The 13625-nt window shown below is 36.8% G+C and overlaps 1 protein-coding gene across 2 annotated transcripts in view; it reads left to right on the top strand.

Annotated features, from left to right (window-relative positions):
• Positions 1-13625, top strand: part of LOC105261657 (uncharacterized) — a 220834-nt gene that overhangs the window by 195008 nt on the left and 12201 nt on the right. For both annotated transcript variants that reach the window (XM_059123906.1, XM_059123905.1), the window contains exon 2: positions 7773-7981. In XM_059123906.1, coding sequence (XP_058979889.1) covers positions 7773-7981 — 209 coding nt within the window. The remainder of the gene's footprint in view (positions 1-7772; positions 7982-13625) is intronic.

Genomic DNA, 13625 nt, shown 5'->3' with positions numbered 1-13625 from the left:
AAAACCTATTGAAATGGATGAAAAGGGTAAAGATTGCAATATAGAATGCAAACAAAATAAATTGAAAAATGATTTTGGGTTATGAATAAAAAATTGGGTCAAATAATGTGATGACCATGTTGGCATACCAGCCATAGAAAGTCAGAAAAAATTCGGGAGCTATATGAGTCGAATAACCCATTATGAGGTAATTTAAGCAAACAATGTTCTGTATTACCAGTAGGTAGAACATATTGGGATGTTCCTTAAACTAAATAACAAGTTTGGTCCCTCATTACCAAGTGATTACCCTCATTACCATGAGTACTATGCGTAACGACTACAGAATCGTAGGACTTGATTTCCAGACACTTCTTCGTCAAACCAAGAAAAAAATAGTAAAATACCAAAAAAGCAAAAGAAGGACTTATGTCAGTCATTACCAAGTAATGAGTAGTATGCGTATCCAACTGCAGAACAGGAGGTTTTTATTTCGAGTCGCGCAAAGAAAAAATAATAACATACCAACTGTAAAAATACCTAATTTTCCGTGCAAAAAGTCCACAAGATATCAGAACAGTAGCCTATTCTTAGTGTTCACCCTGGATACGACCTCATAAAGTTACCTAATGATTTAAAGACTTTAAAGATTTCAGATGCCTTTCCAAACTTTCTTGAAATTTTATTTTATGGATGAAAATATATATGGGAACTACATAGAAACCTGAAACTATCTCTATAAAATTTAACAGAAGCATTTCTTTGCTGTATCTGATAGTGGGCACCAAATATCGTTGTTGTGGAAAGCATTTTCCCGGTGTGAGGGAGTAAAATACAAAATCGGATGAAGTATGTACAAGGAACCTATAGCAATATCTTGACCGATTTTCACTAAATTTGATACACTTTCTACCATGCTAAATTCGTTCCTATGTCCTAACATCCTTTTAATTCGGCATTATATTAACCATTTGGTGCACAATACTCTTAAAATCGAATAAAGATGTGTATGGGAGCTATATTCAAATCGGAACCGATCTCGATAAAATTTGGCAAAAGTGTTTCTGAGCTGTACGTGATATAGTTTTCCGAATATTGCTGTTACGGAGTGCATGTCACGGCTGTGAAGGAGAAATTGAAAAAATCGAATGAAGAATATATATGGGGGTTATAGCTATATCTGAATCGATTTTCATCAAATTTGACACGTTTGTTTCAAGGCTCATTTTGGTTTTATGTCCCAAATTCCATTCTAGGCAAAGGCAAATTTGTTACATATCAATACAGGGTAAGACAAAAAAACTACATCAAAGTCAAACGCCATAATTTTCACATTTTTTTAAATTTTATTTAACGAAAACAAAAAATGTCAGAAGTAGCATCAAATTTTAGAATGAGTTTAGATTTGTTCGAATTGGTCACCTTTGCCACGAATTATGGCCTTCAAACGGCCAATTAAACCGTCACACGCTGACCGAATATTGCTCTGTTGTATTTTGGCCCATTCCAGAAGTGCTTGCTTGGGCTGATCGACACTTTGGTATTTCTTGTGCTTTCCAAAATACTCCAGCCACAATAGTCCAACGGATTGGTATCCGGAGATTTGGGTGGCCATTGTGCGCTGGAAATGGAGCAAGGAACCTCATTTTGTAACCATTTTTGGGTGGCGCATGCTGAGTGCGATGGTGCTGAGTCCTGTTGGAATGTCCAAGGTCTGCGTGCAGAATATTATGGCGATAATATTCGACATTTATTCTTATGCCACGGTCGATTAATTCGAGCGGAGAGTGACCATCGGCAGTTATGGCGGCCCACAACATCAACATGGCCGGCACTTGAGTTCTGGTGGCCAACCGAAGGTGCACATTTTCAGCTGACCTCTTTGGCAAGTAAATACGATCATTTGTTTGTTTACAAACTGCTGGACAACGAATGTTTTCTCATCGGAGAAAACCAAATTCGGCAGTCCACCACTTTCGCCCAAGCGAAGCAACTCTTTAGCTCTTTTGAGTCTATTTTCTTTCTTTTGCGGTGTAAGTTCTTGCACTTTTTGGAATATCAATGACTTTACCCCGAGCTCATTTTTCAGTATTTGCCGAATGGAGTGTTGCGACATTTTCAGCTCACGAGCCATTTTTCGGCCACTGCGACGCGGGTTTCGATCAAGTCTCTTCTTTACTTTTCGAACCATTTCTGCTGATGTTGCTGTTTTCTTCCGTCCACTTCCTTGACTTCGGGCTACGCCACCAATATCACAGTAACGAGCTATGGTATGAGACACAAAAGATTTATTCCCATTTATATGCTGGAGTGCTCTAACGATAGCTTGTGGTTTTCAAGCCAAATCACACTATCACTCTTGACTTCGATCACGAATAACTTTTTTTCTGGAAAATTCTCACCAAAATGCTTTGGTACGCTTGTAAACAATATAATGAGCTGTCACTGGAATGATTTTAACAGCTGTCGGAGTGGCTTAGAAATGACAGCACTCTGAAGTTGGTTGGAGTTTTTTCATCTCAGACTGTATATGTTTCTAATAAATATTAATTCCTGGTGATTAGGCAAGATCTAAAATCGTCTGATACAAATAGTAGAATTTATTACCAATATACATTTTAGAACATTTTGACTTGTTACGCTGCCGTTCAAGGGGGTTCTTAACCATATCTTAAACAAAGGACCAAAAAGCCTCCTTTGGTAACTCGGTGGCGGTAAGAAAGATCATTTTTATATTGTTGTCTCTAAAATTGAGAAAACAATATATACATAAAATATAAGGATTCCAGGAAATCATGGCTCGAAAATGTGGAAGAGGGTGGAACTTTCCCCTTTTACTTGGTTACTTTGAGATGTAACCTCTTTCATAATAGATTGCATTTTAAATATTTTTTTTTTTGTTCAATGTAATTTATTTTCTGGAATACGATGCCGTTTAAGGGACTTTACCATATTTTGAATAAAAAAAAAATCAAGTCAAATTTTGCAACAAAATCATCCTAGATTATAATCTATAAAAACCCGATATACCAAAAATTTAATTGTTCAGAGAAATCTAGGATTCAAAATTCGAAATTTTCAAAAAAAATAATAATAATAATAATAATAAATAAATTAGTAAAAATGTGGGAACTGATTCACTCTATTTGGCGATTTCAGCTTTCGAAACAAATACACGTATCTTCTGTTTTTAACTTTTGATTCGTAAACTCCAGGATTTTCATGTAATTATTAAAAAAAAAGAGTTTTGTTGCGCGGTTTTAACTATTTTTAAAGGCTTTAATAGCTTTCGAAAATTTTGTGGATACCTAGACAAGTCATTTCAAAATAATTTAAGATTTCTCATTATGGAAGGTATAAGAAGTTCGTTCACTTCTTTTACATACCAGACCCAAACATATTCCTTGCAGTGAAAATCAAAAATCTATACCCTGCCAAGTAAAAAAAAATCCAGTTTCGTTCTACCCACATAGAATTTGAACTGTAGTTTCTGGTAAAGAATTCTATTGTATTTTTAATTTTTTGTACTCTGCCCACACCTCAAATACCTCAGTTTGAGGTTTTTGGTTTTATGTCCTCAATATACAAATAAATAAAAAATATACAATATTTATATTTTAATATATTTATATTTTCCTCAATATAAAAAAAAAATAATAAAAATAAAAAACATTGTTTGTTGTTTACCTTGCGGTTATTTCCATTACTTGGCTGCAAAACTATTATCCTTGATTTGTGCCTTAATTGCTTTCTTTACAACTGAAAAATGAAATATCGAAAAAGGAGAAAAATATTACAAACAAATTCCTAACCCCATTTATTTTTTCTTTTAATTTAAATTGAGTATTCATGTTAAATCAATTAAATTTTACACTTCACAACACGCACACACACACATACACAACATCCTACACTCAACATAACTGTGATAATGTCCGATATTATGTTCATGGCTTAAAACCACTCTTATAATCATTACAACTCAACTGCTGCTGCTAATTAAATTAAATGATGCCCTTACAACTGCTAACTAGAAAAGCAGAAAGCCAACAACACCGACAACAAACAACAGAAAAACCAACACTCAATTAAAAATCATGTTTTTCCCTATGAAAATAAAGATAAACCAAGAGAGAAGGAGAGAGAGACCGGGGGAGAGCAACAAAAAAACGTACATGAAAATGAGATTTGTGCAAACGTGGCTAAACTATTAGGAAACCACTTTAAAACACTTAACTCTTGTCTGGTGTAGATTTGAAGATTGAATGAGATAAAGCATACAAATAAGTTAGCCAAAAAATAAAAACTAAAAAAATAGTAAAGCCAAACTGACCATTACTTATCTAATATAACTAAAATATATATAAATAGAAGCAAACCAACACAGACATGCATACGCTGACACGGATATGGCGAGACAGTGTTGCCGTTGATGTTTTCATTTTTATACCCTACACCACAAAGTGGTAAGGGTATTATGTCTTTGTGCATTAGTTTTTAACAGAGAGTTAGTTACTTTCGAGGAACTTCTTAGGATGACTTTTGGAGTCGATTTATGTATGCTAGTCTGTGCTCCCGCCCGTCCATGTATTCTGGTGAACAAAATGCAGGTCGCATTTATTATCCGATTGAGATGAAATTTTGCAAAAAGATTTTTGTTTGACTCAAGGACGAACCCCATTAAAATTGGTTATAATCCGATCAGATATAGATATAGCTCCCATATATCTGCAACCGATTTCGGGTACATTGTGCACAAAATGGCCAATATAAATCCTAATGACCTGAATTTTGGTACATCCTACCGAATTCAGTTTAGAAGAAAGTAGCTCCCATACATATGTTTCATTCGATTTAGGATTTTAAGTCCCTAACATGTGTAATATGCACTCCACAAAAAATCATATTTTCTACTGGACATCATATACTGCTTGAAAATACCTCTGTCAAATTTCATCGAGAGCGGTTCAAGTTTGCATATAGCTCCCATATATATCTTTATACAAAATCAGGTTTATTGTGCACCAAATGACTAATATGACCCCAAATGGACTGAGTTTTGGTAATTACGACTGAATTTATCCTAGAAACCAGTACTTCAAATTTGGTGTAAATCGGTTCAGATATAGTTATAGCTACCATATATACAGGGTGAGATGAAAAAACTGCAACCAAATTCAAACTGCTGTTATTTCTAAGACACTCGTCCGACAGCTGTTAAAATTATTCCAATGACAGCTCATTATATTGTTTACAAGCGCACAAAAGCATATTGGTGAGAATTTTCCAGAAAAAAAACTTATTCGTGATGGAATTCAATCGTGATAGTGTGATTTCTTTATATTTGGCTGGCTATCGCTAGAGCACTCCAGCATTTAAATGTAAATAAGTCGTTTGTGTCTCGTACCATCGCTCGTTACCGTGATACTGGTAGCGTAGCCCGTCATGGAAGTGGACGGAAGAAAACAGCAACATCAGCAGAAATAGTTCGAAAAGTAAAGAAGCGACTTGTTCGAAACCCGCGTCGCAGTGGCCAAAAATGGCCCCTGAGCTGAACATATCGCAATATTCCATTCGGCAAATGTTGAAAAATGAGCTCGGCGTGAAGACATTGAAATTCTAAAAAGTGCAAAAATTTACACCGCAACAGAAAGAAAATACACCCAAAAGAACTAAAGAGTTGCTTCGCTTGGCCGAAAGTGGTGAACTGCCGAATTTGGTTTTCTCCGATGAGAAAACATTTCGTGTCCAGCAGTTTGTAAAGAAATAAAATGATAGTGTTTACTTGCCTAAGAGGTCAGCTGAAAATGTGCATCTTCGGTTGGCCACCAGAACTCAAGCGCCGGCCATGGTGATGGTGTGGGCCGCCATAACAGCCGATGGTCGCGCTCCGCTCGTATTAATCGACAGTGGCATCAGAATAAATGCCTAATATTATCGCGAAACATTTTGGCCGCAGACCTTGGACATTCCAACAGGACTTAGCACGTGCCACCCAAGAATGGTTACAAATTGAGGTTCTTCGCTTCATTTCCAGCGTAGTGGCCACTAAAATCTCCGGATGCCAATCCGTTGGAGTATTTTGGAAAGCAATGTTGGCACTAAAAGATACCAAAATGTCGATCACCTCAAGCAAGCGCTTCACCGGGAATGGGCCAAAATACCGCAGAGCAAGATGCGGGCAGCGTGTTACGGTTTCATTGGCCGTTTGAAGGCCATAATTCGTACCAAAGGTGACCAATTCGAACAAATCTAAACATATTCTAAAATTTGATGATTTTTCCAACATTTTTTGCTTTCATTCAATAAAATATAAAAAGAAAATGTAAAAATTATGGCGTTTGACTTCGTTGCAGTTTTTTTTATCTCTCGCTGTAGTCGGCCCGTCCGACTTTTGGCTTTTTCTTAGTGGGTTTTTTAGATTAAGGCAGCAAATATTAATATTAGAACGAGTGACGTTAAATTCCCAAGCCTAAAATTTGGCTATTACACCCTACAACACTATGTTTGATTGGGACAAAAATTATGTAACACCTCGAAATATTGGTTTCCCACATAGGAAAGTATATATGGATCTTCCTATCTCACCGAACTGCGTCGATCTAGCTATGTATGTCCGTCCGTCCATCTGTCCATTTGTCCATGTTAATTTGTAATCACGCTAAGGTCGCAATTATGGGCCGAAATTTTGCATGGAGGTGGGGTTATGGTCAGAATAGGAGCCTATATGAAAATTTTCCTGATTTTGCCGTTGCTCTACAGATCACAATTATAGACCTATCGACGCTGAAGGTAGCTAGAGCTTAGGCCTGGGCAGAAACCCTCCAATATGGATGGTCATTGGGTAATATTTAGTGGGTGAGATAGCCATAACATCTTGCATTTGGAGATGAGATCAAAATATTTGGGGTGTCAAATGAAGCAAAAACAGAAAGATGTTTGCATGAGGAGAGTTAGGACGGCAAAAAAGTCTAGCATTTTGGCAAGAAGCTAAGGGTAATATCTGGATAGTGTTCTATGACATAATTTCAAAAGCGAAATCTTCCAAAATGGATATGGACATAAGGAGGCTTCTAACATTTTGTAGTGTTGTCGGGTATAACATGTTCATCCCCGAACGACGATAGCCGTTGCTTGCTGGCTTTTTAAATATATTCTTTCGAAATATTTTTCAAACAGAGTTTCGATTCGATCGTAGTAATACTCCCACTAAAAATATCGTAAATATATTCTATATCTCTGATAATCGTTAGAAAATTTTTGTTGAAAAATTCAGCCCAAACTTAAAATTTTCTCACATGTTTGCAATTTTCTATCCTTTCATTTGAGGCGGCAACCATTCCTGCAAAATAAATTTACCAAAAATCTGTGGTTTAAATATATAATCTACACAAATATACACCAAAGCGCACACAAAAAATTGAGATTTTGAACATGAGAAGGCTAAAACCTATTTCAACAGGGCTATATGTATTACAGGGCAAAAACGGCAAGCGTTTTTTAAAAGGAAACTTTTTCACCAAAAAAAAAAAGGAAAAACTTCCCGAAATGAAAGAAAAAGCAACGTGTAGAATACCAAAATCCCATTTATCTTAGACTCTTTAAAAATTGTTGAAAAAATCCACAAAAAAAAAAACTTTATATTAGCTAAGCCCTTGTATGGCTGACTAGCATCTACTGATTTTTTTTCATAGTGTGTGTGTGTGTGTGCATGCGTTTGTCTATGTACTAATTCTGTTTTTCTGTTACTGATTTGTGTTTTTTTGCCTCTCCTCTTTTTTTCCATCCTCTAGATTTCTCACACTGTTTACGTTTGGTGGAAGTACGTATACCGAATTACGTGGTTAAGGGCTCAGCAGCACAACTGGAGTGCCTCTATGACTTGGATGGTGAATCTTTGTACTCCGTTAAATGGTATAAGGACGGCAATGAATTCTATCGATATGTACCCAGAGATATGCCACCAGCTCAAACATTCCTGCTGCCAGGTGTTTCAGTTGATGTAAGTACCACTAGCATACGTTACATTATGTCGTTTTACTTTTTTCGTTGTTGGCCTCTTCTTCCTCTGATTCTCCCCGGTTTTCGTGTTACATCCTTTATCAGCTACTTTGGGTGTTTTATTCCGGGTGGTTGGGGGAATGCAAAATAGTACAAGTAATAATAATTTGAATAGAGAATTTTGAATTTAGGTATACATATATAACATCAGCTTGGACTCACCTTAACTGGAAGAACTTGAAAGGACCTTTCAAATAAATATTTTTTTTTTATTTTGAACTATTGTTTTTATTTTAATTTTAGAATACATTCTGGGGAATATATTTTAGGAAAACGGTAAAAATTCAATATTTTTTCCAAAAGTTATAGCTCAAATGTTTAATTTTACATCATAAAAATTCCTCGAGATTATTTTTTTATTCAGAAAATTTGTTAGTTATCCCATTTGCCACCTACGCCCATCATCCTTGGAAAATTGAACCTATTTTATCATCTTGCTTGCTTTTAAGCAATTTCAAACATTAAGCTACTGTTCAAGCATGGCAAATAATATCAGTCGTAACGGCATTGCTTCGTTGGACATTTTTATAGGCGAGAATCTCACAAAAAGGCTATTCTCAAGTGTTGCACATTCTCTTTTGTTGTTGCAGGAGTGATAGAATGTTAATGGATGAACTTTGCGATGATATTGAAGTGACTCCTTGAATGTGTGACAATGACAGTGAGACAGTGTATCACAATCAAGTGAAGTTGTAAAATGAAAAAGGCTCTTCAGGTAAATGACATATAAAGGGAGGTTAAATGTAAGAGCACTCTTCAGAAAATAGAGTAAAATGAGATAATGGGAGGTCGTCTACGAGAAAAGTCCTTTAGGAGACCATCTAACTATAAAAGGTCCTTTGGATATCGTTTATTTGAAGATGAACTAAAAGTTCTGTATTTTTCATATCTACAAATAAATTGAAGCCCAGAAGTCCTTAAAGAGGCCGTTTCGGAATGGATGAACTTTATGAGGACTTTGACACATAGAAGGGCTCTAGGTGATATTATAGCAATAGAAGAAGTTTAGGAGACATAATACCAAGAGGGAACATAAAAGAGAACAATTTTTAGATGAAGCTTTTGAACAGTATGCTATCACTCCAATTTCTACATAAATATAAATACTTTCAGAGGTATTCTTTCTGTATGGAAAATTTTCGAAATCTTCTTTTTAAAGAAGTTCCATAAAAATCTGCCAAGAGATATTCCAGCTATAGGAAAACGTTAATGGGACTACTTACTACCTACAGAAAACAATCAAGAAGTTTTTTCTGAAATGAAGTTCTTCCTACCTACAGGAAATCATCAAGAAGTTTTTTCTGAAGAAATTAAGTTCTTCAGAAAGTCTTCTGAAGCTCCCAAACCCCTAGGAGCCATTAGCCTTATAAGCTCCTCAACGTACAGCACCCCGTTTGAGAGGTCATCAATATTTTGAAGAACTTAAGGAGGTCGTTTATGTCCAGATGATCTCTAGGAGTCCTATTATGTCTTCTACGTGCAGCAGAACTCAGAACTCCGAGTTTAGAAGACCACTGGGAACCATCACTGGTCAAAAGACCCCCAAGGTTGAGGAGACTTCCAGCGGACAATTTCCTTTAGAAGAAGAAGAGGATCTTTAGAAGATCTTCTCTGGTCAGAAAGCCTAAATAATATCTCAGGAAGTTGTGTACTTTTGAACACTTCTATCTATAGAAGGAATTTGGTAAAGATATGAAGGTCCCTCTATCAATTGAAGGCCATAGGGGTTTTCTACATCTTGAAGACACTTTTAAAGGCCCTTTTCGAATAGAATATCTTAAAGAGGTCTTTTAAACGTCGAAGACCTCCTGAAGGTCTTCAAAGGCGTAAAAACCTGAAGGCCCTCAAGAGGTCTTTTAAGACTTGAAGAACTTCTAGAGGTCTTGTGAGACTTGAAGATCTTCTGGAGGCCTTCTGAGACTAGAAATCCTCCTGGAGATGTTCTAAGACTTGAAGGTCTTGAAGAATTTCTAGAGGTCTTGTGAGACTTGAAGAACTTCTGGATGACTTCTAAGACTTGAATGCCTCCTGGAAGTCTCCTAAGACTTGCAGATCTTCTGGAGGTCTTCTTAGACCTCAGGAGGCTTCTAGGACTTACACGGCTTCAAAAGGCCTTAATCTTCTGGTTGTTCTTGACTTGAAAACCTCCGGGAGGCCTTCTGAGACTTAAAGACATTCTGGAGGTCATCTAAAGCTTGAAGATCTTCTGGATGTCTTCCAAGTCGTGAAAAATGTCAAGGGGTCTGCTTAAAAACCTTCAAGAAGTCTTCTAAGACTTGAAGACCTTCTGTAGGTCTTCCTCGCATAGAAGACCTTCTTGAAATCTTCTTCCTTTTAGAGATATTTTTCGCATCGAAGACCTTCTGATGGTGTTATTCGCATAACAGGCCTTCTTGAAATATTCTTCGCTTATAAGACCTTTTTAGATCTTTTTCGTATTGAAGAACTTCTCGAGATATTTTTCGCATAGAAGACCTTTTGGAGGTTTTCTTCGCATTGAGGAACTTCTGGAGGTCTTCTTCACATGAAAGGACTTCTTCTTAACATTGAAGACCTTCTGAAGGTTTTCTTTGCATAGAAACTCTTCTGGAGGTTTTCTTCACATTGAGGAACTTCTGGAGGTCTTCTTCACATGAAAGGACTTCTTCTTAACATTGAAGGCCTTCTGGAGGTTTTCTTTTCATAGAAAATCTTCTGGAGGTTTTTTTTTTCGCATAGAGGACCTGTGGAAGTCTTCTTCGCATATAAAATCTTCGCTTAGGAGACCTTTTAGAGGTCTTTTTCGCATTGAAGAACTTCTCGAGATATTTTTTGAATTGAAGCACTTCTAGAGATCTTTTTCGGTCAGAAGTTGTTCTAGAAACTTTTTCCTTAGGCTTTCGGCTCTTTTGTGGACAATGGATGTGGACATCCTACGTCTCCGTGGACGGACGCCACTTCAGGACAATTTATGTCGACCTAGCAATATCTGTCCGTCTGCTAGCATGTCTGACTACTACGCGCCATTATTTTTGAGGGACATCAGATTTTCTCCAAACTTCACATCAAGTTTGGACGATAGGGAAACAATAAATTGTCGGTTAACTCCTTCTGCTAGGTTGCCCACGAAATAGTCACGGGAGTCCTTACAACCCAAGTCAAAGATTTTCTTCAAACTTTTATCATTTCAAAAATTCTATTAATTTTAAATTTGGACTGATGATGGTGTATACCGGTCCATTCAATGTGGTACCTCCCATACAAATGGTAAAAATATTAAAAAAACAACATAAATCACACATTTATCGAATGGGCCCACAAAAAAAATTTTTTTTTTTGAATAATTACAACTTTCAAAAATATGGAATCAGTCACAAATTGTTTCGATTTTCGGAATATTAATATCAAATTTATGTGCTGATGTAGAATACGGTATGGTGTTGCTTATAGGGTATAGAAGTTCCATTTTGATACGATATAAGTTGTTCTTAATAACTGTTAATAAAGTCCCGACTACCTTGCAACGGTTACAACGGTTGGCAACTGTTTAAGTCTTAACTGCAATCAGACAATCATCCTTCAGTGGCAATGCATAAAGTTCAATGCCATAATTCAAATGGCTGGCTTGTTTTTTCCACGCAATAGTAGAAAAGTAGTGAATAACCATTTTTAGCTCTGACGCCCTTCTATGGCGGAGATTGAAATGGCTACAGTTCGTTCAAAGTAAGTAAACGAATCGGTGTACGGACTACTGTTGTCCCTATTTCGTTACGTGTGCACTTTTCCACTTGCCAAGAGTTATATCTGCATTTTAGCATTCAGTAACGACCGGCACCTTTATGTAGTAAGCTACTCATCTAACTGGCTAATGCAACCTTAGTCGGGGTGCATAATGTTTGTTAGTGTATGCCTGCCAGCACCAGCCACCAAATAGATTGTTTTTGTTTTTTGTTGCTACTTTAGAGCAGCAGTGAAGAACAGTAATAAATTTCCTCACTCAGTGGAACAAAGTTGTTCATTTGTTAAGATCTCACCATTTGTTTTTTTGTTGTGTATTGCCCCGGGCCGTGCTGAATACCTCTTTACACACGTAGCCAAATATCAAAATCATCTATCAATATAGACCATATCCATCCATATGGCTGGCCAGCTAGTTTTGAACATTGCAAGGATATGCGAAGCGAGCACAATGTGGTTGAGGCGCAAGTATGTGCAACTTGCGCTGCCGCCGTTTGATGATAATGATGTTTAACTTTAGATAAAACATTATCGTCCATCGCAACGAAACTATTCTCCAAAAGCCCTTCTACCACCACCCTAATTTCCCTCTTTCTCCTTGTACTCTCTCTCTCTCTCTCTCTCTCTCTCTCTCTCTCCCTCTCTTCCTTGTGGCATGGAGCCCAGTCTATGCCTGACTAGTCTCTACTACTTTGAAGTACCTTTCTGTTCCATCGGAATTGGCTGTTAAATATGTTTTTGTTACAATCGAGCCAAGAGACTCTCCATTGTACCTCCTCCTTACTTTACTTTGGCGATTTGTTTACTATTCGTGTAGTGGCTGGCTATGATGGATTTTTTTGTGGTTATTGTTGGTGTTGCTGCTGCTCGTTTGTGTTTAATGGCCAAAACACCATTCTAATAACACCATCATCAACGAGAGCAACACTAACAACAAAAATCCCTTCTCAATTCCAAACCGGATATTATTTAAGCTTAATCGATTGTTGTAAAATTGTTGTTAGGAAAACAATTTAAGATTTATGTTCTCATAGTTGAGTGGTATTAGTGTTGTTGTTACTGTTGCTACTTTTTTGGTTGCTCTTTTGCATGGTGGCCAGTGTAATGGAATTAGGTATTTTTCGGTTGGTCAAAGAGGACTTCACAAAATAAAATAAATCGTTGAACACATATGGGGATAATATATGGACATAGAGATTTTGGTAGATAAATACATGGATTGAAAAGCATGGTGTGAGAATTCGAAGCGGACAGAAGCTCTTGAGTGTAGAGAAAACCACTTTAAGGCATTTTTGGTATAGAAGTTCGCTATAATAAAATCCTCTACGAATAAAAGAAGTCTTGATGACCTTGGCATGTTTTCGGAATCTTGCAGTATTTTTATGACTTCTGATTATAGAAGACCTGCTATAAGATATTCCATTCTTCTATACAAAGAAATCGTCTATGAGGGCGCATTATTGGAGTATTCTATACCCAGCAGACCTCTAGGAGGACTTTTCTTTGTAACAAGGAGAAGGATAAGAAATAGACACATACTTCCTTTTGATGATCTCAATAGAATCACATTCTTCGTAATATTCCATCCGAAGACATTCTGGAAGTTTTCTTTGAATTGAAAAACTTCTGGAGATCTTCTTCGTATGGAAAGCCTACTTGAGGTCTTCTTAGCATAGAAGGACTTCTATTGGGACTTCTAGTGGGTTTCTTCGTCTGTAAGACCTTCTGGAGTTCTTCTTCGAATAGAATACCTCCTGGAGGTCTTCTTCGCATCAAAGGTTTCACGGCATCTTCTTGGCATTGAAGATTTTTTGAAATTCTTGTTCGAATAAAATACTTTTCGGAGGTCTTCTTCGCCCAGAATCTTG

This window comes from Musca domestica, unplaced genomic scaffold (assembly GCF_030504385.1).
Source record: "Musca domestica strain aabys unplaced genomic scaffold, Musca_domestica.polishedcontigs.V.1.1 26, whole genome shotgun sequence".
In the NCBI taxonomy this organism is placed as follows: Eukaryota; Metazoa; Arthropoda; class Insecta; order Diptera; family Muscidae; genus Musca; species Musca domestica.
The sequence above is the reverse complement of the archived record's forward strand: the minus strand, read 5'-3'. Positions and strand labels throughout refer to the sequence as shown.